The sequence below is a fragment of the Anomaloglossus baeobatrachus genome, chromosome 8 (assembly GCF_048569485.1).
Source record: "Anomaloglossus baeobatrachus isolate aAnoBae1 chromosome 8, aAnoBae1.hap1, whole genome shotgun sequence".
In the NCBI taxonomy this organism is placed as follows: domain Eukaryota; kingdom Metazoa; phylum Chordata; class Amphibia; order Anura; family Aromobatidae; genus Anomaloglossus; species Anomaloglossus baeobatrachus.
In genome coordinates this window covers 174,628,581-174,656,201 of record NC_134360.1, presented here as the reverse complement: position 1 = coordinate 174,656,201, position 27,621 = coordinate 174,628,581, and the positions used below count along the sequence as shown (strand labels likewise).

General features: G+C 49.5%; 1 protein-coding gene across 1 annotated transcript in view; it reads right to left on the bottom strand.

Annotated features, from left to right (window-relative positions):
- Positions 1–27,621, bottom strand: part of ANKRD45 (ankyrin repeat domain 45) — an 80,985-nt gene that overhangs the window by 32,257 nt on the left and 21,107 nt on the right. Inside the window, exon 3 of the mRNA XM_075322223.1 lies at positions 16,394–16,561. Coding sequence (XP_075178338.1) covers positions 16,394–16,561 — 168 coding nt within the window. The remainder of the gene's footprint in view (positions 1–16,393; positions 16,562–27,621) is intronic.

Genomic DNA, 27,621 nt, shown 5'->3' with positions numbered 1-27,621 from the left:
TACCCAGTGCCCTGTCAGCGACATGTAACGTCCCTGTCCATGCATACTGGTCCAAGTATCGGTGGTGAAATGCACCCGTTCACACACAGAGTTTCTCAAGGAAGCGGTGATGTTGTGTGCGACATGCTGGTGTAGCGCGGGCACACCTTTCTTGGAGAAGTAGTGGCGACTGGGCATCTGGTACTGGGGCACAGCGACAGACATAAGGTCTCTAAAATCCTGTGTGTCCACCAGGCGGAAAGGCAGCATTTCGGTAGCCAAGAGCTTACAGAGGGATAAAGTCAACCTTTTAGCTTTGTCATGGGTCGCAGGAAATGGCCTTTTATTTGTCCACATCTGAGGGACAGAGATCTGGCTGCTGTGTGTAGACGGTGTTGAGTAGGGTGTCCCTGGAAAAATGCAGGTTTGTGAGGAAAGTGCAGGCGTAGACATGATGTTGCCTTCATCCAACGTTGGTGCTATCGATGTCTGAGAGAGCTGTACACACGCACTTGTTTCCCCTTCCAAACCAACTGACGACCTACCAAGCAAACTGCCTGTTGCGGTTACAGTGGTGGAAGTTGTGCATGGAAAACCAGGTGTGACAGCTGTCCCCACAGTCCTAGAAGATGAAGAGCGCGCGGATGCACTGGAAGGGGCAGGCGGTGGATGGTTCGCTCCGCTAGGCCGCATTGCAGCACGGTGAGCTTCCCACTGGGACATATGATATTTATTCATGTGACGATTCATGGAAGAAGTTGTCAAACTGCTGAGGTTTTGCCCTCTACTAACAGAATCACGACAAATTTTACAGATCACATAATTTGGGCGATCTTTTGCTATGTCAATAAAGGACCAGGCTAAGCAACGCTTAGAGGGCATGCGACCTGCTGATCCACCCCGACTAGTGCTCAGAGGCACAGTGGTGGCTGAGGATGCAGTTGTAGACGTGCTACCAGTACTCCGACTCTGTCCAGGAAGGCGCAAGGTAACTTCGTCGTCAGTTGCATCCTCCTCCACCGCCTCTGTTGACCTCCTCGAGTGCCTGACTGTGGGTTGACAGTAGGTGGGATCTAGAACTTCGTCATCAATTGTTGTGTTTGCACTCCCCTCACCCTCAGACCGAGCCTCTTCTTGCCCTGACCGAATATTTAAGTTGTCATCCCAATCTGGTATCTGCGTCTCATTGTCATCAGTATGTTCCTCATTGTCTATAACAACAGGTGTTACAGTTTGTGAATAAGGGTCAACACTATGCTCAGAAACTTGGTCCTCACGGCCTGAATCAGAGTCACAAAGGTTCTGGGCATCACTGCAGACCATTTCCTGGTCTGTACTCACTGTAGCTGGGGAGCACACCTCTGATTCCCAGGCTATAGTGTGACTGAACAGCTCTGCAGACTCAGCCATCTCAGTTCCACCATACTGTGCAGGGCGGATGTAGACTTCAGAGCTGGGAGAAAGCAAGTGTGATTGGGATGACAACTCAGAGGACTGGTGTTTTTTGGATGCGGTAGTTGAGGTGGCGGAAAGGGCACTTGTTGGACCACTTGAGATCCATTCAAGCATTTTCTTTTATTGGCCATCATCTACCTTTGTTCCAGTTGTTCGTGCCCGTAAAAAAGGGAGCACATCGAATTGTCCACGGTAAGTAGTAGACATCTTACTTTTGCTGGAAGATGGTCTATCTTCAGCAGATGTTAATGGAGCTTTGCCACCTTCCCCACAGACAAACCCTTTTTTTCCTTTTCCAACACGCCTCTTCCCCTTTCCACCAGCATCTGTCATTTTGCCACTAATTTTGATTGCGACAAGATTGTGCACTTAAAATGTGGTAGTAAAAATTGAGAGGTGGTGTTGATTGCAGCGGTGGTCTATCTTTATTAACAGCAGAATAAACAACAATAACTATCCCTGACAATGCAACTACGGCCCTTAAACTGGCAGCATAGTTTGCTATTAGAATGGCTTAGTAACAATGAGTTTGAGTGTGCAATGCAGACGTGCTTCAAATAGATTTGCACTAGTGGGACACTAATGGAAGTCCAACAGCCACTTTTAGGATGCCACTAAGTTTACTCAGTGTTTGCTAGTATAATGGCTTAGTAACAATGAGTTTGAGTGTGCAATGCAGAGGTGCTGCAAATAGATTTGCACTAGTGGGACACTAATGGAAGTCCAACAGCCACTTTTAGGATGCCACTAAGTTTACTCAGTGTTTGCTAGTATAATGGCTTAGTAACAATGAGTTTGAGTGTGCAATGCAGTGGTGCTGCAAATAGATTTGCACCAGTGGGACAATAATGGAAGACCAACAGCCACTTTTAGGATGCCACTAAGTTTCCTCAGTGTTTGCTAGTATAATGACTTAGTAATAATGAGCTTGAGTGTGCAAAGGGCAGGAGGGTACAGTGGCAGGGTTGTGGGTCAGTGTACAGGAAAGGAAGTCTCACTTTCTATCCCTCCTAATGGGAAAATGCAGCGAGGAAGTCCCTGAGCTTAGCTACACAGACGCTGTTATCTTCTGTAGCTGTTAAAATCTGTTTCCACGGACCTGACTGTCACCTATGGCTCTCAGCCTGCTGTTATTAGCCCTTACAAGGGCTAATAGAAACTTCTATCCCTATTCTGTATAGCGTTGTGTGTAGAGCGTACACAGCAGTATCGGAGACAGGAGCTACGCCAGCGGTGACTGACACCCAGACGCAGAAGGCAGATAATGGCGTCCGGACGAGCAGATACCCGTTTTTATAATGCAGGGGCATGTGACATGGGCATCCTATCACACATGCCGTTGCTTCTCTGGCTAAAAGTCCACTTAGCTGTGTGTGTGTCTGGGATTGGCTGACATGCTGGCCCGCCCCACTACACGCGCGCGCTTAGACCCGCAACACACATCCGTTTAATTTGTATTTGCACTTACCGGAGACACGTACACACGGAGACCCATGTTGTTCTATGGTAGATGGCACACACACGTAAAATCACACGGAACGTGTGTCCGTGTGATAAGTACGTGTGTGCGCTTTTCTACACGGACAACATGTCCGTTTTTGGCCGGCATCACGCAGGCACGGACCCGCTAAAATCTATGGGTCCGTGCCTGCACGGACCGCACACGGAGTATGTCCGTGTTCAGCACATTTCGTGCGTGTGCGTTTTTACACTAGCGATCTTATTTTTTTTTTTTTTTTTAAATTAAATTCAGTATACTTACCTTTTTTTCTGCTGTTCTCAGTCATACTTACATTGGCGCTCGTTTTTTTTCTTCCCCCGGCTCATACCGCTCCCCGATCACCAGCGCGGCGAGGAACAGCTGTGCAGAGAATACGCGGCAACAATTACTTTGAAAATGCCGGCTGCATATGATTGGTTGCAGTCAGACACGCCCCCCACAATGAGTGACAGCTGTCTCACTGCACCCAATCACAGCAGCCGATGGGCGTGTCTATACTGTGCAGTAAAATAAATAAATAATTTAAAAAAACGGCGTGCGGTCCCCCCCTATTTTAATACCAGCCAGATAAAGCCATACGGCTGAAGGCTGGTATTCTCAGGATGGGGAGCCCCACGTTATGGGGAGCCCCCCAGCCTAACAATATCAGTCAGCAGCCGCCCAGAATTGCCGCATACATTAGATGCGACAGTTCCTGTCAGCTCCACGCAGCTAATGAAGGCAATAGCTGAGCTGTCACTGAGGTTACTCGCGGCCAACGCTGAATACAGCTGATCGCGCTATTGCCTTCATTAGCTGTGTGGAGCTGACAGGAGCGGCAGTGTCTTCTGCAGCTCCGGTCACCTCCATTCAGCAGAGCTGGAAGCGACGCTGGACCATCCTGGATTACGCCGGACATGGAGGGCTTTTTCGGGCTTATTAAAGTGGTGAACCAGGGAATATGTTTGTGTTTTTTATTTGTAACAAAGGATTTTTTCGGGTGTGTGTGTGTTTATTTACTGTCACTTACAGATTAATCATGGAAGGTATCTCGGGGAGACGCATGACATGATTAATCTAGGATTTATTGGCAGCTATGGGCTGCCAAAACCTCCTTATTACCCCGATTTGCCAACGCACCAGGGCAAATCGGGAAGAGCCGGGTACAGTCCCAGAACTGTCGCATATAATGTATGCGGCAATTCTGGGCGGCTGCTGACTGATATTGTTAGGCTGGGGGGCTCCCCATAACGTGGGGCTCCCCATCCTGAGAATACCAGCCTTCAGCCGTGTGGCTTTATCTGGCTGGTATTAAAATGGGGGGGGACCGCACGCCGTTTTTTTTAATTATTTATTTATTTATTTTACTGCACAGTATAGACACGCCCACCGGCTGCTGTGATTGGGTGCAGTGAGACAGCTGTCACTCAGCGTGGGGGGCGTGTCTGACTGCAACCAATCATAGGCGCCGGTGGGTGGGGAAAGCAGGGAATACGAGATTGATTAATGAGCGGCCTGGCATTTTCAAAGTAATTGTTGCCGCGTATTCTCTGCACAGCTGTTCCTCGCCGCGCTGGTGATCGGGGAGCGGTAAGTATGAGAGAGGGCTGCTAACTTCAGTCACTCGGTGGATTAGCGGTCACTGGTGAATCCTTCACAGGTGACCGCTAATCAGTACGCGGCACACAAACAGAGCCGCGGCATGACAATGAAGTCGGGTGAAGTTCACCCGAGTTCATTCTCATCGCGCAACTCTGTCTGCTGTCAGCCGACATGTATCAACGACATTGTGCAACACACAAACGGACATTCCACACGGACATTCCACGTACACATACACGGACATTTTACACGTACACACGGCTCGCATACGCCATCACACGGATGCCATAAGTACCGGAGAAACGCCCCAAAAAAACGAAACACGGACCCGAAAAACGGACCGTAAGACACGTACGTTTTTTTTGCGGAAGTGTGTTTTAGGCCTTAGGGAAGGAAGACAAGGAAAAAAAAAATGGCGATCGCCATTATCCCAGCAGCAGTGATCTGAATGCGCTGTTCCCGCACACTATACGCTGAAATTTCATAATAGTGTGAGTCACAGAGTGACTTACACTATTACAGCAGAAAGCCAGCTAGGAATTAGCTTGGCTTTTTGCTGCTAGAACTGTTCTCGAACGTAACTAGAACTATCGAGCTTTAGCAAAAAGCTCGAGTTCTAGTTCGATCTAGAACAGCCCCCAAAATCACTCGAACCGCGAACTGGAGAACCACGAACCGAGTGGAGCTCCGATCACCGATCTGTCACATATCTCTCATCTACGCGAGACACTCGTGAAACTAAACAATCTTAGAAATGCTTGTTTCCAAAAATTGTGCAGTATAAATCGTGCATATAAACAGCAGAAATAAAAACATCTCCACTGCCCTCATCTCATCTTCTCCTGTGCCTCCACCTCTATTCTTACAACTTCAGATTTAGCTGCCTGTGCTTCAGCTGAGACTGTATGTCATTCCACTGTGTTTTATCAAGACCAAAGTCAGTGCATCTGTGACGCCCTGGATCCCAGGGGTCACAGGTAATAACATCTACCACATACACACAGGGCCGGATTAAGGTTGGTGGGGGCCCCTGGGCAGAAAATCTGGTGGGGGCCCCATAAACGTTAACATTTTTAGCCATAACAGTAGAGCACGAACTGTAGCATTTAGATATAAATCCAATAAACATGTATCTTAAGGCCCCGTCACACTAAGCAACATCGCTAGCAACATCGCTGCTAACGAACAACTTTTGTGACGTTGCTAGCGATGTTGCTGTGTGTGACATCCAGCAACAACCTGGCCCCTGCTGTGAGGTCGTTGGTTGTTGCTGAATGTCCTGGGCCATTTTTTAGTTGTTGCTGTCCTGCTGTGAAGCGCAGATCGCTGTGTGTGACAGCGAGACAGCAACAACTAAATGTGCAGGCAGCAGGAGCCGGCTTCTGCGGAGGCTGGTAACCAATGTAAACATCGGGTAACCAAGAAGCCCTGTCCTTGGTTACCCGATATTTACCTTTGATACCAGCCTCCGCTGCTCTCACTATCAGTGCCGGCTCCTGCTCTGTGCACATGTAGCTGCAGCACACATCGGGTTAATTAACCCGATGTGTGCTGTAACTAGGAGAGCAAGGAGCCAGCGCTAAGCATTGTGCGCTGCTCCCTGCTCTGTGCACATGTAGCTGCAGCACACATCGGGTTAATTAACCCGATGTGTGCTGTAACTAGGAGAGCAAGGAGCCAGCGCTAAGCATTGTGCGCTGCTCCCTGCTCTGTGCACATTTAGCTGCAGCACACATCGGGTAATTAACCCGATGTGTGCTGTAACTAGGAGAGCAGGGAGCCAGCGCTCAGTGTGCGCTGCTTCCTGCTCTCTGCACGTGTAGCTGCGTGCGCTGGTAACCAAGGTAAATATCGGGTTGGTTACCCGATATTTACCTTAGTTACCAAGCGCAGCATCTTCCACGCGGCGCTGGGGGCTTGTCACTGGTTGCTGGTGAGCTCACCAGCAACTTGTGTAGCGACGCTCCAGCGATCCCTGCCAGGTCAGGTTGCTGGTGGGATCGCTGGAGCGTCGCAGTGTGACATCTCACCAGCAACCTCCTAGCAACTTACCAGCGATCCCCATCGTTGTTGGGATCGCTGGTAAGTTGCTTAGTGTGACTGGACCTTTACCCTGATCTGCCATATTCAGATTTACAGGACTACAATACAGATACAGTCCAGGATAACTCACAGCCATCACTTATACACACAGTACAATACAGATACAGTCCAGGATCACTCACAGCCGTCACTTATACACACAGTACAATACAGATACAGTCCAGGATCACTCACAGTCGTCACTTATACAAAGAAAGTAGAGTAAAGGGGGCTTTACACGCTGCGACATCGCTAATGCGGAGTCGTTGGGGTCACGGAATTCGTGACGCACATTCGGCCGCATTAGCGATGCCGTTTCGTGTGACACCGATAAGCGATTTTGCATCGTTGCAATAACGTGCAAAATCGCTAATCGGCGACATGGGGGTCCATTCTCTAATATCGTTGCTGCAGTAGTAACGAAGTTGTTCCTCGTTCCTGTGGCAGCACACATCGCTCCGTGTGACACCGCAGGAACGAGGAAGCTCCCCTTACCTGCCTCCCGGCCGCTATGCAGAAGGAAGGAGGTGGGCGGGATGTTACATCCCGCTCATCTCCACCCCTCCGCTGCTATTGGGCGGCGGTTAAGTGACGCTTCAGTGGCGTCGCTGTGACGCCGCATGGACCGCCCCCTTAGAAAGGAGGCGGTTCGCCGGTCACAGCGACGTCGCCGGACAGGTAAGTATGTGTGACGGCTCTGGGCGATGTTGTGCGGCACGGGCAGCGATTTGCCCGTGTCGCGCAACAGATGGGGGCGGGTACGCACGCTAGCGATATCGGGACCGATATCGCAGCGTGTAAAGCGGCCTTTACTCACATATTTTTAATTGATCCCAATGTTAAGGCAGCCAGGGACGGCTCCAGGTTTTTGTGGTCCCCGGTTGAGTCTCAGTGGGCCCCATCCACACACAGACACACACATACACATACAGGCATACGTACATATACATATTTGAAGACAAATTCACAAAAATACATTTAAACAGACAAATATATGCACAGTCATATACACTGACATACATGCAGACACAGACGCATTACAGGTGTTAATATGGAGAAGTCACAAGCAGCCTCACTCACCTCTCCCGCTTGTTTCCAGCTCCTCCAGGACATATGGCTGTGTTGCATGATGGCCATCAATAACAGACATGACTGCACACCATGCACACTGACACAGCACTGATGTATATACATCACAGGAGGGGCTGGGGCCTACAATAAATACATTACAGGAGGGGCAGGGGGCATAGACATTACTGGGGGGGGCATAGACGTTACTGGAGTGGCAAACCGCTCTGGTGGCGTACACATTACTGGGATGGGTGGCTTAGCGCTCTGGGGGACCCATATAGTTCTGGGGTGCCGCATAGACTGCTCTGATTCATATATACACACACACAGCTCTGCTTCAAACACACAGCTCTGCTTCACACACACAGCTCTGCTTCACACCACACATCTTTCTTCAGCTCTGCTTCACACACACACACAGCTCTGCTTCACACACACACACAGCTCTGCTTCACACCACAAATCTTTCTTCAGCTCTGCTTCACACACAGCTCTGCTTCACACCACACATCTTTCTTCAGCTCTGCTTCACACACACACACACAGCTCTGCTTCACACCACAAATCTTTCTTCAGCTCTGCTTCACACACAGCTCTGCTTCACACCACACATCTTTCTTCAGCTCTGCTTCACACACACACACACACAGCTCTGCTTCACACCACACATCTTTCTTCAGCTCTGCTTCACACACACACACACACACACACACACAGCTCTGCTTCACACCACACATCTTTCTTCAGCTCTGCTTCTCTCACACACACACAGCTCTGCTTCACACCACACATCTTTCTTCAGCTCTGCTTCTCTCACACACACACAGCTCTGCTTCACACCACACATCTTTCTTCAGCTCTGCTTCTCTCACACACACACAGCTCTGCTTCACACCACACATCTTTCTTCAGCTCTGCTTCTCTCACACACACACAGCTCTGCTTCACACACAGACACACACACAGCTCTGCTTCACACCACACATTTCTTCAGCTCTGCTTCACACACACAGCTCTCTTTCACACACACTCACACACAGCTCTGCTTCACACACAGACACACACACACAGCTCTGCTTCACACCACACATATTTCTTCAGCTCTGCTTCACACACAGCTCTGCTTCACACACACAGCTCTCTTTCACACACACACACACAGCTCTGCTTCACACACAGACACACACACAGCTCTGCTTCACACCACACATTTCTTCAGCTCTGCTTCACACACACACACAGCTCTCTTTCACACACACTCTCACACAGCTCTGCTTCACACACAGACACACACACAGCTCTGCTTCACACCACACATTTCTTCAGCTCTGCTTCACACACAGCTCTGCTTCACACACACACAGCTCTCTTTCACACACACACTCACACACACAGCTCTGCTTCACACACAGACACACACACAGCTCTGCTTCACACCACACATTTCTTCAGCTCTGCTTCACACACACACACACTCACACAGCTCTGCTTCACACACAGACACACACACACACACACACAGCTCTGCTTCACACCACACATATTTCTTCAGCTCTGCTTCACACACAGCTCTGCTTCACACACACACACAGCTCTCTTTCACACACACACTCACACACACAGCTCTGCTTCACACACACAGCTCTGCATCACACACACAGCTCTGCATCACACCACACAGCTCTGCATCACACCACACAGCTCTGCATCACACCACACAGCTCTGCATCACACCACACAGCTCTGCATCACACCACACAGCTCTGCATCACACCACACATCTTTCTTCAGCTCTGTCCCTACCTGCTCTGATGCCATCCTCCTGCTGCTCCGGTATAGGCCGCCATCGTCCTGCTGCTGTTCCGGTGCCGTGGCCATTCTCCTGCTCCGGTTAGTCTCCTCTCCTGGCCGCGGCGTGGGTCTTCTCCGCGGCCGGCCGCGCGCGTGGGTCCTCTTCTCCGCGGCCGGCCGCGCGCGTGGGTCCTCTCCTCCGCGGCCGGCCGGCCAGCCGCCCGCGTGGGTCCTCTCCTCCGCGGCCGGCCAGCCACCCGCGTGGGTCCTCTCCTCCGCGGCCGGCCAGCCAGCCGGCCGCCCGCGTGGGTCCTCTCCGCGGCGGCGTCCTGCTGTGACGTCCGCAGCATTGGACGCCGCAGCACAGCAGGGAGCAGGCACACCTCTGACCCCGGAAGTACAAACGATGGTACTTCTGAGGTCAATCAGCGTCCTGTGCCCGCAGCTTGTTTTTGCGTCTTAGAGACGCAGATACAAATAAATGTAGGTGCCCCCCCCCCCGAAAACACAGCTGATTTAGACTGTCTTAACGGAGGGGGAGCGGGTGTGAAGAAAAGAAAAAAAAAATTGCTGACGGGTGGGAAGTATGGCCCTGGTGGTGGGGGCCCCCTTGGAAGCTCTTTTGGTGGGGGCCCCGGGGCTGAAGCCCCGCCTGCCCCGCCTATAATCCGGCCCTGCATACACATACACCCCCATCGCCTGTGAGGTCACATACATGTCACCGAAAAGGGAGACCTGATGCCTCCCTCAGGGCTAGTAGAGCACACCAGGTGGGCGGAGTCAGGCAGAAAGGCACGCCCACTGAGGAGACTACTGTCCTGGGGCAGGAAGTTCAAACAGTGAAGTTTTGAGTTGACAATGAGTGCTAGTGGAGCAGCTGTCAGGGACCCGGGTAGGAGCCTGGGCCCCTTGGAAAACGTCAGGCAGGCAGACATTGGTGGCCGTCTGCAGGAGTACCGGTACAGCAACCGGCGGAACCGTACGGACCGGGCCTGGGTTGGAGCCCGCCGGTCCTGAACCGGGGAGTCAACCGTGTACCGGAGCACCAAAAGAAGGGTACTCAGATCCCGTCCTAGCTTAGAAGCCACTGAGTATAGGCAAATTGACTGATTGCTGGCCGGACCTCACAGGTTCATCCACAACCAAAGTCCCGAAAGAAGGCAAAAGCCCACCGAGACTGGGTGCCAAGGGCCAAACACCCGACGGGCCAGCGCCTGCGGGCAACCGAGGGCTCCTCCGGCAGCTCAACTCCGGGGAGCAGGCTACCACTGCTCAGGCAGGGGAGCCGAAACACAACATCTAGAGGTGCACGGGAAAAGGGGCCACCATCAACCCCGCAGGGGACATCAGCAGCCGGACGCGGGAACCGACCATACCGAACTTTGGTTTACCAGTGACTCAGTGTGAATTAATCGTGAGTACACCAATGCCATCCGGGCACGACACACTACGCCGCGGCACGGCGCCCTGCACCCTGACAACAACATCACCCCCTTACAATCCCCCACCGGGCCCCGGGACACACCGCCCCTACCCACAGAGGGGCTAACATCTTGGCTGCGGCCGCAACACCGATCCCGGACGAGCCCGTCATCACTTCAGCCGCAGCGGTGGTGCATCCCCCGTCACCACGACCCGTGGGTGGCGTCACGACCCGTTACACAACCACCACCCCCCACCGCCTCCCCTTAACAAGAGCGACGTGGCCCCCGGTCCAGAGGCGCTCGTGCCGACAACCCGAGCCCGGACCTCGAGCGGCTCAGCCTGAGCAAGCGGAGGAAGCGGCCGGGCCCCTCTCAGGGCGGTACACGTATAACTCTTTCTGGCGTCACGAACAGGATTCGGACAGTCCACTTACCTGTGGAAAGTGCGCCTTAGAAGTTTCCATCAGCGGCGTCCTGCTGAAAAAGTTGAAGTCCCGCCATCTTGACGCGAAGGTTTCCCGCTCGAGTCGTCTTCCCCAAGCAGTGAAGGCACGAAAAGTGAAGCCCCGCCCCCGAAGGAGGAGTGCTAAGAGAAAACCAAAGGAGAGGCGGGCGAGAAGGCTGCCTGATATAACCGAGAAGATAAAAAGGCAGGGACTCCAGGACCCTGCATCCGTTCCGTTCCTGGACACAGACTGTGCAGCATGGCGACTCCCGTCCAGCGTTCCGAAACCCCGGAGCCCGCGCAGGGAACGGCGGCGTGGGTGAAGGCCCGGACGGAGGAGATGTGTCGCCACCTCCAGCACCAGGTAAGCTTCCTGGTGGAGCACTGGGCGGCGAAGATGGGGGAGATAGTGGCTGCTGTGCGGGCCCGTGAGAGGATGATGGTGTTGGCAGGGTGGGGAGGTGACCCACGTCCCTATGCCCTTGAGGGGTCGGCCATCGCGGCTGAGGGGCTCGGTCTGCTGTTACCCGCCATACCGCCTCCTCCATTGCCCGCAGCAGTGGTTGCTGCTCCTCCACCCGTATCCCCACCCCCAACATCGGTGGCGGAGTACGTCCCGGGCACTCATGGGAAGCTACTGAAGGAGGCTGGCCTGGACCTGCAATGGAACCCGGCCGCGCAGTGCCCGTTGCCGGAGGGGACCCGTTACCGGACGGCACCTGAACCAGAGGCGATGTCGGAAGCCCCGGAAGTGGCCACGCCCAGAAGTACCCAGGCTCCAGCAACCCGCCCGGCCAAGAAATCCCCGAAGGCAAAACAAGCCGCTCCAGGTCGCGAGCCTCGGCTGAGGTTCCGCGGGGAGGCAGCTGCAGGGCAGCAGAGACGGCCGTAACACAGCGGCGCTCCCCTCCGAGGGTGTCGATAGTGGTCGACACTGGGGAGCGCCGGCTGGGCCAGATCCCCACTGATGTAGACCCCGGGCATGCAAACCCACCGTATTGGGAGCGGCAGCCCAGCCAGTTGAGCCGGGAGATTACGGCCAGAGAAAGAAAGAGAGAGGAGGTGCTGGCCCGTACCATCAAGGGGAAAGAGCAATTGAGGAGCGCTGGCTACTGGGTGCGGGGCCCCACCCACCAGGGCCAGGTCCAACGATTTAACAAGGGCAAGGGCTGGGGATTCTTGTACGACCCCGGTCTGGAAACGGAAGTGTTCTTTTCCAGGCGGGATGTAAATAGCCATCTCCCGTTCGGGCACTCTGACCGTGACCTCTTGCCCGGCGATATTGCGTACTACACCCGGCACCGAGGGGAGAGGGGCTGGTTTGCCCTAGATGTCAGAGTGGCAGACAGCCCCCTCCTCCACCGTACAGCCCTGAAGTAGAGGTGGAAGAGGAGTTTACCGTTGATGAGTAAGATGGAAACCTGATTAGCTAAAAAGGACCTGTCCCCGTTGGGACTTGTGTGTTGTTGAAAACCCCTGTTGCGTGAGTGACTGCTCATGGACAAGGCCGTGGACTTGCCGGCCACCCAAAAACTTTTGGGCTTGTAAATATTGCCCCATCTGCCCCTTTAACATGCCTTCCCGTTTCGTTGGCCTCCGGAGAAGCAGATTGGAGGAAGGACCCGCAGCAGAGCAGGCTGGGGTCCGGTCACCACCGGGACCGGTGACCATCCTCCGGGAAGCCCTTTGACAACAGCCGGGTGCGCTGCACTGTACCCGTTCCCGCCTGGGTGACCTGCCATGTTCCCGTTTCCGGACTGGGGAAAAATTGTGCTGCCCATTTCTTAGGGGCAGCATCAAGGCTAGGTTGTTTGGGTGGGGAAGGGGGAAGGACATGAACCCATTCCCGTTTAATAAAGTTTGAAACGTTAAAGTAACATGCCTCCTGTTAAGGGAAGACCTTCAGTAATCATAGTTTGTATTAATATTATAATTGTAAGTGTTTTCCCGTTTTTCCCGTTTTACAGTTTGAAAAATAAAAATAAACCGGAGTTGGTCGGGTAGCCCGCGGACAGTCTGCATTAAACCAAGGGGGTATGTGACGCCCTGGACCCCAGGGGTCACAGGTAATAACATCTACCACATACACATACACCCCCATCCCCTGTGAGGTCACATACATGTCACCAAAAAGGGAGACCTGATGCCTCCCTCAGGGCTAGTAGAGCACACCAGGTGGGCGGAGTCAGGTGGAAAGGCACGCCCACCGGGAGACTACTGTCCTGGGGCAGGAAGTTCAAATTTCATAATAGTGTGAGTCACAGAGTGACTTACACTATTACAGCAGAAAGCCAGCTAGGAATTAGCTTGGTTTTTTGCTGCTAGAACCGTTCTCGAACGTAACTAGAACTATCGAGCTTTAGCAAAAAGCTCGAGTTCTAGTTCGATCCAGAACAGCCCCCAAAATCACTCGAACCGCGAACTGGAGAACCACGAACCGCGCTCAACTCTACTCATGAACAGCCAACAGAAAGCAAAAGCGTTTAATATGCTGATCCACACAGGAATGAGTGGAGCTCCGATCACCGATCTGTCACATATCTCTCATCTAAGCGAGACACTCGTGAAACTAAACAATCTTAGAAATGCTCGTTTCCAAAAATTGTGCAGTATAAATCGTGCATATAAACAGCAGAAATAAAAACATCTCCACTGCCCTCATCTCATCTTCTCCTGTGCCTCCACCTCTATTCTTACAACTTCAGATTTAGCTGCCTGTGCTTCAGCTGAGACTGTATGTCATTCCACTGTGTTTTATCAAGACCAAAGTCAGTGCATCTGTGACGCCCTGGATCCCAGGGGTCACAGGTAATAACATCTACCACATACACATACACCCCCATCCCCTGTGAGGTCACATACATGTCACCGAAAAGGGAGACCTGATGCCTCCCTCAGGGCTAGTAGAGCACACCAGGTGGGCGGAGTCAGGCAGAAAGGCACGCCCACTGAGGAGACTACTGTCCTGGGGCAGGAAGTTCAAACAGTGAAGTTTTGAGTTGACAATGAGTGGTAGTGGAACAGCTGTCAGGGACCCGGGTAGGAGCCTGGGCCCCTTGGAAAATGTCAGGCAGGCAGACAGTGGTGGCCGTACCGGTACAGCAATCGGCGGAACCGTACGGTCCGGGCCTGGGTTGGAGCCCGCCGGTCCCGAACCGAGGAGTCAACTGTGTACCGGAGCACCAAAAGAAGGGTACTCAGACCCCGTCCTAGCTTAGAAGCCACTGAGTATAGGCAAATTGACTGATTGCTGGCCGGACCTCACGGGTTCATCCACAACCAAAGTCCCGAAAGAAGGCAAAAGCCCAGCGAGACCGGGTGAGCGCCACTGCCAAGGGCCAAACACCCGATGGGCCAGGGCCTGCGGGCAACCGAGGGCTCCTCCGGCAGCTCAACGCCGGGGAGCAGGCTACCACTGCTCAGGCAGGGGAGCCGAAACACAACATCTAGGAGGTGCACGGGAAAAGGGGCCACCATCAACCCCGCAGGGGACATCAGCAGCCGGACGCGGGAACCGACCATACCCGAACTTTGGTTTACCAGTGACTCAGTGTGAATTAATCGTGAGTACACCAGTGCCATCCGGGCACGACACACTACGCCGCGGCACGGCGCCCTGCACCCCGACAACAACATCACCCCCTTACAGTCCCCCACCGGGCCCCGGGACACACCGCCCCTACCCACGGAGGGGCTAACATCTCGGCTGCGGCCGCAACACCGATCCCGGACGAGCCCGCCATCCCTTCAGCCGCAGCGGTGGTGCATCCCCCGTCACCACGACCCGTGGGTGGCGTCACGACCCGTTACACAACCACCACCCCCCACCGCCTCCCCTTAACAAGAGCGACGTGGCCCCCGGTCCGGAGGCGCTCGTGCCACCGACAACCCGAGCCCGGACCTCGAGTGGCTCGGCCCTAGCAAGCGGAGGAAGTGGCAGGGCCCCTCTCAGGGCGGTAGACATCCATCTACCAGGACATTTTAGAGCACTTCATGCTTCCCTCTGCTGACAAGCTTTTTGGTGATCAAATTTCATTTTCCAGCAGGACTTGGCACCTGTTCACACTGCCAAAAGTACCAATACCTGGTTTAATAACCACAGTATCACTGTGCTTGATTGGCCAGAAAACTCGCCTGACCTAAACCCCATAGAAAATCTATGGAGTATTGTCAAGAGGAAGATGAGAGACACCAGACAAAACAATGCAGACGAGCTGAAGGCTGCTATCAAAGCAACGTGGACTTCCATAACACCTCAGCAGTGCCACAGGCTGATCGCCTCCATGCCACGCCGCATTGATGCAGTAATTCATGTAAAAGGAGCCAAGTATTGAGGCACTTACTGTACAGATTTTGCAGTAGGCACCAACATTTCTGAGTTTAAAATCATTTTTTCAGTTGGTCTTCTATATATTCTAATTTTCTGAGATAATGACGTTTGGGTTTTCATTGGATGTAAGCCATAATCATCAACATTAACAGAAATAAACACGTGAAAGAGATCCCTCTGTGTGTAATGACTATATAATATATAGGAATAGATCGCTCTGTGTGTTATGACTCTATATAAAAATAGATCACACTGTGTAATGACTCTATATATTATATAGAAATAGATCACTCTGTGTGTAATGACTCTATATAATATATAGGAATAGATCGCTCTGTGTGTTTTGACTCTATATAGAAATAGATCACACTGTGTGTAATAATAATAATAATAATTATAATTATTACTGTGTAATACATTAATATTACTGTGTGTAATAATAATAATAATAATAATAATAATAATACACTGTGTGTATAATGACTCTATATAATATATAGAAATAGATCACTCTGTGTGTAATGACTCTATATAATATGTGTTTCCCTTTTTGTATTGAATTATTGAAATAAATTAACTTTTTTAGATTTTATTTGCAGTTGGCGAATGGTGGAAGGCCCTGGGCTCTGGCAATTTGATTGTATTGGCACAGAAATTCCCAAAGGCAGCCTCTCATGTGCCAGTCATATGCTTGTTGCATACTTACTTATGTGTTACACACATTATGCACTTACCAGCCCATTTCAGGAAATCTATACAATCCGTCTTGTTGTATCTGGTCGCTATTTCACATGCCTTTTCACCACGGAAGTTGAGGAGCGAGATGTCACCTCCTAACTCGACAAGTGCCTTTAATACATCTAGCTGTCCCCAGGCTGCAGCACAATGTAATGGTGAATATCCTGCAAAATTAAAGAGAAAGACATTTAAATACAGACAGAATTCATTCATTTGTGGCAGGTTAATGAGATTGTATCCTGACAATCTCTACCACGTGTATACTATATGGTTATGTCTTTTAATTACATGAAATTGCTGGTCAGAAGTCAAGTCAGATAAAAGGTAATTACACTATAAAGTCTAAATACCAAAGTGAAATAACATAAAAAGGCCTCGTGCACGTAGCCTGTCATTGTGATACAACACGCAAGGCTAAAGGCTGCTTTACAAGCAGCGACATCCACCCCCGTCGTTTGTGTGTCACAGGCAAATCTCTGCCCGCGGTGAACAATATCGCTGGTACGCGTCACACCAACTTACCTTCCTACCACGTCGCTGTAGCCGGCGAACAAACTCTTTTCTAAGGGGGAGGTTCGTGCGGCGTCACAGCGACGTCACACAGCAGGCCACCAATAGAAGCGGAGGGGCGGAGAGCAGCCGCATGAACGTCACTCCCACGTCGTTGCCGGAGGACGCAGGTACGCTCTTGTTCGTCGTTCCCGGGTTGTCACACGTAGTGATGTGTGCTGCCTCACGAACGACGAACAACCTGCGTACCAAACGAGCAACGATTTTTTGGAAACGAACAACATGTCAACAACCAACGATTTTGGGCACTTTTCGGATTGTTAGCGATCGTAAGTGTCACACGCAACGACGTTGCTAGCGAGGCCGGATGTGCCTCACGAATTCCGTGACCCCAGAGATATCTCGTTAGCGATGTCGTTGCGTGTAACGGGGCCTTAAGTGAATTCTGAGACTCTGTATGGGTTCAATGATTTCAAGGCATATTGTAAACATAAGGAAAAATACAGTACAGTATGTCTTACCATGTTTCTTGAGCAGTTCTGAAATACCGTAAGTTAAAAAATACAGATTTGTAACTATTACTCCAAAACATAAAGTGGAAGCAGAAAAAAAAATAAACAAAAAATTCTGGCCATCAAAGAGCGGCACTAACCACAGTAGCACATATGGAAGCACTGATGTACCAAGTACCATGGATCCTCCATTCCACTCAAAACTGGCTCAGAGACCCTCACAACTCCACATTATTGGATGGTTCTAAGCATAAGCCATAACAAGGGTCTTTAGGACTAGACTATTGATGGAATAATAGTGGCAAAGGGGATGTAACTAAAGACCGAAGAGGCAGAGTCGGACAGAGGACAGCATGACTATTTGGTACAACATAAAAGCCACTTGACTCTTTACAGGGCTTTAGCAAATAGTGTGAAACTTTTTTAGAAAGGATTTATGCCTTTACTGCATCTAAAAGAACAAACAGATAGGGTCATGTTGGAATGATCAGGCCATCTATGATGACAGGTTGGTGACATCTGTTGATTCTCTATGTTTTTATATGGTACTTAAAGCGGTTGCTTCAGATACAGAACTCATTCCCTATTGATAGAAAAGGGAATAACTCTCTCATTGCTGATGTCTGACTGCTGGGATTCCCACTGATCCCAAGAACTTGTCTGCCACGTATCTGAATGGAAAGTAGAACAAGCGACTGCATCCCTCGTTTACTTTCTCCTGAGGTATCTTTCAGGGGCGTTGCAGCCCTCCATACACTGCCCCCGGTCAGACGAAGCGGACCTCGTCGTCCTCCAAGGGATCTCTTCAGAGAGGCATCAATAACTCTTTAGACGGTGTAGCAGCCTCTACACAGACTGACTTCTGTCAGTCCTCCATACCACTCTACCACTCTGTGAGGCTCCTTTTCTCAGACTGTCATGTGCCAAACAGTCTGGCTATACCAACTGAAATACACCAATGGGTGGAGGTTTGTAGACAGCCAGATCCTCGCACTCTCCAGCTATTTGTAAACCTGGCCCTGTGAATACTAAAACATGTGGCACTAAAAGTTCCATAACGGGCCTCCAGGTTTACATCACTTCTGTGGTACATACCTGCCATTTACAATGTAGTCAATAACCATCTTACATATCTTCCTCCTCTGCCTAAACCAGTGGGGCATGGAATCATTCATTTCCAGACCAGAGAGTCTTCCTGTTGACTTTGGGCTTCAGCCCTTGAGACCCAGTCTGTCACTGTTACTAAACCCTTTTAAATCAACCCATCTTTAGATCAGCTTCTTTGTCAGACCTCTCTCTCCATGACCGCCTCCAACGGTTAGTGCAGTAGTGAAACGCACTTATAGTCCAAACTACTGTCTGGGTCCATCAGCACCGAGCTGACAGAAGATTTGCCACTTTTAGATCCTCAGCATTCGTTTCTTGCAGATCTATTTTGGCCTCCTTTTTCAGAGCATCCTCTGACATCCGAGGAAACATGTTTACCAGGTAAAGCACACTTTTTATTCTCTGGGCCCCAGCCTGAAAGCGGTCACCACCTCATACCAATAGGTTGAAGTTGTTCTTTAATCAACCTTCCTTGCAGATTCAACTTCTTCAGTTCATCAAGGAATTCCAGGCGATTTTCTGGAAGAACCTGTACATTTTCAATATAATCTTTTGTACCCACAACCACAAATGGAAATATACCAACTGCACAGGGTAGTTTGGTTTCATTACGATCATCGATTCTCACTCTAGTCACACCAGACTTATCCATAATCTCATGAATGATTTTTTCTATTAACTTTCCCAACAAGATTTCTGGCCACCAGATTGAAATCTTCCACAAATTCCAAAAAACGTCGAGCTTTCTTGACTGCTTCTACACTCTTCCCATAAATTCTAAATGTTCCACTGTCTTCTTCCAATTTGATAGCTGTAATATCTGGAATCTTCCTGGATAATGAAGACTGATATATTGATCAAATGACTCAAAAGATCGGAAACTGCTATTTTTTACCACCAGAAACACCTCCACTCTTGTAGACTAAAGACAGGCTTTCTCATACTTCAATATTGGCCAATGTTGTGCCTTACCTGGTGATTCCCTTCTTTGTCCATCCAGATTGAAGATCAACAAGATTAAATATGAGTAGAGTTGAATGCATTTATTCAAGTGGCAGAAGCCCATATTCACTAGAATGTGTATTTTTTGCAATTCACTGCACACAAATTCAGCAATAATGTGACCAGTGGCCACCATTTTGATGAATCACAGAGGGCGGCATAAAGTTAAAAAAAATTATAATAATACTTACCTCACCTGCCCCGTTGCTTGGTGCCTCGTCCTCCCAGCCTTCTCTTTGGCAAAGCTTCACTCCATGCCGGGGCGTCCAGTGACAACTAGGCCTCTAACTTCACTGCACACCATGCCGTTACGCATGCATCTCCTGAGGCCTAGTCATCGCTTCGGGGAATGCGCAACATGACATCATGACATGTTCCAAGACGGCATAATGTACAGTAACATCAGAGGCTTTATTGTCACTGGAAGGCTCGGCATGTAACAAAGTTGGCGGAAAAGGATAGATGTAACAAGAAAAGGCAAAAAGAAGAGAAGCAAATGCAGGATAATAGGCTGCGGAACAGGTGAGTGATAAAATCAACAGCCCATGTTTACAATAGTATTCTTTGGTGTCTTGAAAGACCTCAGAGCATAATACGGAACATTAAGAGTCCCCCACAGTCTTCCTCTTTCTTCAGCCACCTCCCTAACCTCCATTATTGATGCTTCTGGTGTCTATTCTTCTGCACACAAAGCCAAACTATGCCCAGTTAATTCAGGGAAGTGGCATACCCAGGAACATCAATACTTACTACGCATGCTTGCCCTGTGAAATTAGGATGGGCAAAGTTCCCTGCTCAAGGACAACCGGAGCTTTCCATAGTTGAACAAACTGCACAGGCTCAACTTGTGTAAGAGAACTAGTACAGGAGCAATAAGGGATATACAATGATGAGTTATTTTGGGTGTTGAGTAAAAGGAATGGAATCATTGTATTTGGTGACAGCATTGATATTACATGTAATACCAACTAAAACCTCAATGAGATTTTGTGAAGAGGAACATTCATGAGCGCACACAAAATGTTATCACTATGACGGAGATAAAGAAATCCAAAAATGATTATAATATGTAGACTGTGAGCCCTCATGGGCAGGGTCTTCTCTCCTCCTGTACCTGACTACCTTGTATTGTTTATGATTATTGTGCTTGTCCCTATTATGTATACCCCTTTCACATGTAAAGTGCCATGGAATAGATGGCACTATAATAATAAATAATAATAATATCCAGCATGAAATCACATGGATTCATGATATAACACATGCACAATGCAGCCTCCATACACAGATCATGAGGCCTGAACTAATAAGAAGAGCTGCCTTCACACACACAATACAGGGGAATAAGATACAGTCTTTAGTTTGGCCCAAAATCCAAAGACGTGAACAAAAGGATCCTTGTGTAAATAGAATAGAATTACCTCCGGAGGTGTACACAGAGCCTTCTGTTTGCTTTATTGTGATTACATTCAGTAGAAATGACATGACTGTAACATAATATTATATCGCATCAGGGGCATAACTACCGCGGTCGCAGAGGTCGCGACTGCGACTGAGCCCCGCAGCTTAGGGGCCCACGGCTGCCCAGCAGATCAGCAGCCGGCTCCTTTCTGTGATAGGAGCTGCGCTGATCTGGCGCAGATCACGCGGCCTCTATATGAACCGGTCCCGCCGCCGGTGACATCAGGCCTCCCTCCCCCGTCAGCGTGCACAGCAACAATGAAGCGTGGAGCGGCCAGTGCTGCTCCACGCTCCTTCATTCTCCCCCTGTGCCTGCGCGGTGACATCACTCCTGTACAACTGCTTATATTTTCTCCTTATACTCGTATATAATGGGTCCAGCCAAAAATCTAATGCCTTGTGGATGGTTGACAGATGGCAGCAGCTCCAATCTACTTATTGTGTCAGAGGTTAATAGTGTTAGGGGTATATAGAGGTGATAGGAGGCTTTGCTGTAAGCGAGGGGTAAGTGAGATGGAGGAACAGGACAACGTGGGGTGGTAGAGTTGGTCCTCTTGTAACTAAAAAAGGTGAGATAGAACAGTCCAGCTGCAAAACATGGTCAAATGCAAAGTGCCCCGCTGTGAATACTGGGGGGCTGTGGACATTCGAAAAGTCCAAACACTCAAAGGTTTTTTTTTACTTTTGGAGTTTTCATGCCAGTTTCTCAAAGCTCCAAAATGGGCGAAGCTAAGCTGATACAGGTGTGCGGCAGGGGCGTGACGCCACAGATTGTCTAAATCATGATGATCTATGGCATTCTGTACACCAGAAATCTTATGTAAGATTGTCAGGGACTGGACTAAGATTTGGCCTCTTAATGAATCAGTAGTGCCTGACTCCTGCACACCTCAGCATCACACAATCACCTGTCTTGATGAATTGGGCCCTTAAGGGGGCTTTACACGCTACGACATCGCTAATGCGAACTCGTTGGGGTCGCGGAATTGGTGACTCACATCCGGTCGCATTAGCAATGCCGTTGCGTGTGACACCGATGAGCGATTTTGCATCGTTGCAAAAACGTGCAAAATTGCTCATCGGTGACATGGGGGTCCATTCTCAAAAATCGTTACTGCAGCAGTAATGAGGTTGTTCCTCGTTCCTGCGGCAGCACACATCGCTCCGTGTGACACCGCAGGAATGAGGAAGCTCACCTTACCTGCCTCCCGGCCGCTATGCGGAAGGAAGGAGGTGGGCAGGATGTTACGTCCCGCTCAACTCCGCCCCTCCGCTGCTATTGGGCGGCCGCTCAGTGACGTCGCTGTGACGCCGCACGGACCGCCCCCTTAAAGAGGAGGCGGTTCGCCGGTCACAGCGACGTCGCCGGGCAGGTATGTGTGACAGGTCTGGGCGATGTTGTGCGGCACGGGCAGCGATTTGCCCATGTCGCGCAACAGATGGGGGCGGGTACCCACACTAGCGATATCGGGACCGATATCGCAGTGTGAAAAGCCCGCTTTAGACTTTACATAGAGAAGATGCAACCTAGGACCTATTTGAGAGAGTAATCCCCAAATAACTCATTTGTGAAGTGCAAGTGCATATAAAATATAAATATTGTCTCTAGATATATTAGAATCACAATATAAAAATGGAAAACTCATCTGGAGACATTAAGTATATGATAATGTGGCTTGTGTTGTTCCTAAGAATAAATTAAAACATAATACGTAATAATCTAGTTGTATAAATGTGACATAGAAACGCTGATATCCATTCATTTCTAAACTACAGTAGAAGAGTGTGTGCCCTAGGTAAGAGTCTGGTGTTATTTGCTCAATCATATAGACTTCACACATAGATTAACATGAAAAGCACATGTCTATTAGATAGTTTATAATTGATGATATGTGAATAACTGTATAAACAACACAGGTATATGAAAATGCAAATACTTGTACACAAAAGAAGACACAACAATATAGAGGATAAAGATTAGCTTGTGAGAATGGGGTTCAGAGTCTTTATAAGAATGCTTTAAAATTAAAACCTCATTTAGCCCATTTGCATTTTACGTGTTTTAGTAAACACACAGTGACACAGTAGGTGTATACCTAATCCAGGATCTGCAGCAGACAAATGGTTGATAGCAGAGATGTATACAATCAGGAACTGGCAGCAGATAGATGACTGGTATGGGCTGGTATCATCAAAGATAAACTTGTGGGACCTTTTCGGGTTGAGGATGGAGTGAAGCTCAACTCCCAGATCTACTGCCAGTTTCTGGAAGACAACTTCTTCAAGCAGTGGTACAGGAAGAAGTTGGTATCGTTCAAGAAAAAACATGATTTTCATACAGGACAATGTTCCATCACATGCATCCAACTACTCCACAGCGTGGCTGGCCAGTAAAGGTCTAAAAGATGAAAAAATGATGACATGGCCCCCTTGTTCACCTGATCTGAACCCCATAGAGAACCTGTGGTCCCTCATAAAATGTGAGATCTACAGGGAGGGAAAACAGTACATCTCTCGGAACAGTGTCTGGGAGGCTGTGGTGGCCGCTGCATGCAATGTTGATCGTAAACAGATCAAGCAACTGGCAGAATCTATGGATAGTAGGCTGTTGAGTGTCATCATAAAGAAAGGTGGCTATATTGGTCACTAATTTTTAGGGGTTTTGTTTTTGCATGACAGAAATGTTTATTTCTAAATTTTGCGCAGTTATATTGGTTTACCTGGTGAAAATAAACAAGTGAGATGGGAATATATTTGTTTTTTATTAAGTTGCCTAATAATTCTGCACAGTAATAGTTACCTGCACAAATAGATATCCTCCGAAGATAGCCAAATCTAAAAAAAAAAAAAAAAACCACTACAACTCCTGAAAATATTAAGCTTTGATATTTATAAGTCTTTTGGGTTCCTTGAGAACATAGTTGTTGACCAATAATAAAAAAAATCCTCTAAAATACAACTTACCTAATAATTCTGCACACGGTGTAGAATGACAGGTGTGATGGGGTGTACAACACTAAGGCGGGCTTTGCACACTACGACATCGCAGGTGCGATGTCGGTGGGGTCAAATTGAAAATGCCGCACTTCCGGCATCGCATGCGACATCGTAGTGTGTAAAGGCTCGATGATACGATTAACGAGCGCAAAAGCGTCGTAATCGTATCATCGGTGCAGCGTCGGCGTAATCCATAATTACGCTGACGCGACAGTCCGATGTTGTTCCTCGCTCCTGTGGCAGCACACATCTCCTACCGGCGTCACTGCGGCTTCCGTAGGAAATGCGGAAGGAAGGAGGTGGGCGGGATGTTTACATCCTGCTCATCTCCGCCCCTCCGCTCCTATTGGCCGCCTGCCGTGTGACGCCGCACGACCCGCCCCCTTAACAAGGAGGCAGGTCGCCGGCCAGAGCGACGGTCGCAGGACAAATGAGTCCATGTGAAGCTGCCGTAGCGATAATGTTCGCTACGGCAGCTATCACAAGGATATCGCTGCTGCGATGGGGGCGGGGACTATCGCGCTCGGCATCGCAGCATCGGCCTGCGATGTCGCAGCGTGCAAAGTACCCCTAAAGGCCGCTTTACACACAACATCGCTAACTAGATGTCGCTGGGGGTCACGGAATTCGTGTCGCACATCCGGCCTCGTTAGCGACGTCGTTGCGTGTGACACGTACGAGCGACCGCTAACAATCCAAAATACCACATCATTGATCGTTGACACGTCGTTCATTTTCAAAATGTCGTTGATCTTCTGGGACGCAGGTTGTTGGTCGTTCCTGAGGCAGCACACATTGCTACGTGTGACACCCCGGGAACGACGAACAACACCGTACCTGCGTCCTCAGGCAACGAGGTGGGAGTGACCTTCATGTGGCTGCTCTCCGCCCCTCCGCTTCTATTGGTGGCCCGCTGTGTGACGTTGCAAGAACCACCCCCTTAGAAAAGAGGTTGTTCGCCGACCTTTAGATAAGCTGGACTGAGCTTGGGAATAAGTGCTGGAAGTTGAATAGAAGAGGAGAATCAGGTAATAATTAGACATCTGACTACAACTGAGCTAAGCAGAAGCAACTCCTGACAAGGAAATAGTTCCCGGAACAGCGAAAAATCCTTGGGTGATGATGTCAGAGGTGTACTTTATCACAGTAACCTGGTGTGCACTAGCACAAAACAAGCCGGTCATACATGAAGGAAGCACAGCCCGTCACTGGAGAGGGGACAGGTAACACATCTGCAGCATGCCCTTCCTCCTGTATCTGCACCGAGTGTAATCCACTTCATCTGAACGTGGCCTTGACCTGAATTTACACTTAACATTTTTGACAAATGATCCCCATCACTTACAATCATTGTATTTCTGAAGATGGGTATTCATAGCATACATTAAAGAAGTTGTCCAGTTACCAAAACTGATTTTTTTTTTCTGATAAATCTTGCTAATATGTGCCCCTCAACACATCTATTATGTTTTTTTCAGCAAAATTACCTTTCATTGTGCACTAGCAGTACATGCTCATTGCTGGCTCCAGCTCTGATGGGGTTAATCTCTCCTCTGACTTCCTGTGTTCAGTTCCTACAAGTCCCAGAATTCTTTGTGGCTCTAGGGCGGTGTCTGGCTTATCTAACACACCCATTGTGTCTAATACACCCACTCTGCTCCCTGCCTCTTCCCAGTGGATGTGCACTGAGATCAATTACACAGAGACAGCAGCAGCTCTACACAGCCAGGGGAAGAAAGTGTGTGCGCGCGTATATACAGTGTGTGTGTGAATATACAGTGTGTGTGTATATATACAGTGTGTGTGTGAGTGTGTATGTGTGTGTGTATGTCATACTCACCTGTCTGCAGGGTCCGGGTGCCATGCCTGCTTCCAGCCCCTGTCCCGGTCCCGCCGCTTCGGCTGTGTGCAGTCTCCCCGGGGCACGCACGAAGCTTGCAGGACCTGGCCGTGGATCACCTGATGCAGTCACCTGACGCATCAGCTGATCGTAGTCTCGCCGGCTTTTTCGTGTCCGGCCGGCTATCAGCTGATCCTGCTGTCAGGGGACTTCATCAGCTGATTACCGGCCGCTCCTGCAGCGATGGGACGGGATCATACTCCTGTCCAATCGATCGCTCCAGGAGCTGCCGGTAATAACCACAGCACATAAGTGAGTATGTATTTTTTTTTTTTTTTTTGGCACTGATGCATCAGCTGATTGTATAATCGGCTTTTATACAATCAGCTGATGTGTGATGTGATTCACATCCTTGATCCTGACACATCATCTGATCGCTTTGCCTTCCAGCAAACCGATCAGATGATATTGGATCCGGATTGGACAGCGCGGGACCCTAACCCAGGATTACTGCGGAGGGGGGTTTATTTCAATAAAGATGGAGTCACTAATTGTGTTGTGTTTTATTTCTAATAAAAATATTTTTCTGTGTGTTGTGTTTTTTTTTTTAAAATTACTAGAAATTCATGGTGGCCATGTCTAATATTGGCGTGACACCATGAATTTCGGGCTTAGGGCTAGCTGATAATATACAGCTAGCCCTAACTCCATTATTACCCGGCTAGCCACCCGGCTTCAGGGCAGCTGGAAGAGTTGGATACAGCGCCAGAAGATGGCGCTTCTATGAAAGCGCCATTTTCTGGGGTGGCTGCGGACTGCAATTCGCAGTGGGGGTGCCCAGAAAGCTTGGGCACCCTTCACTGTGGATTCCAATCCCCAGCTGCCTAGTTGTACCCGGCTGGACACCAAAATTAGGCGAAGCTCACGTCATTTTTTTTTAAAATTATTTCATGAAATTCATGAAATAATTAAAAAAAAAAAAGGGCTTCTCTATATTTTTGGTTCCCAGCCGGGTACAAATAGGCAGCTGGGGGTTGGGGGCAGCCCGTACCTGCCTGCTGTACCCGGCTAGCATACAAAAATATGGCGAAGCCCATGTCATTTTTTTTTTCTTTTTGGGTAAAAAACTGCATACAGTCCTGGATGGAGGATGCTGAGCCTTGTAGTCCTGCAGCTGCTATCTGCTCTCCTGCATACACTAGTGAATGGAGGATGCTGAGCCTTGTAGTTCTGCAGCTGCTGTCTGCTCTCCTGCATACACTAGTGAATGGAGGATGCTGAGCCTTGTAGTCCTGCAGCTGCTGTCTGCTCTCCTGCATACACTAGTGAATGGAGGATGCTGAGCCTTGTAGTTCTGCAGCTGCTGTCTGCTCTCATGCATACACTAGTGAATGGAGGATTCTGAGCCTTGTAGTTCTGCAGCTGCTGTCTGCTCTCCTGCATACACTAGTGAATGGAGGATGCTGAGCCTTGTAGTTCTGCAGCTGCTGTCTGCTCTCCTGCATACAATGAACATTTTGAATAAGGAAATGACATCAGACCTTTTTTTTTTTTTCATCAACAATCTTTAATGGCATTGTGCACTGATTAAAAACGCAGTGAGCAAAAACGCAGCAAAAAACGCACCAAATCGCAGCAAAAACGTGACATGCAGCACCGCAGGTGACAGAGCAGAGCAAGTTGGTGACATGCTGTGCCCTGACACATAGTGTGCTGCATGTCTCTGTATCCACTCTGGGACTTGTTGTGCAGGTGAACGGATGCTACATGTCACTAACTGTCTCCACTGTGGTAC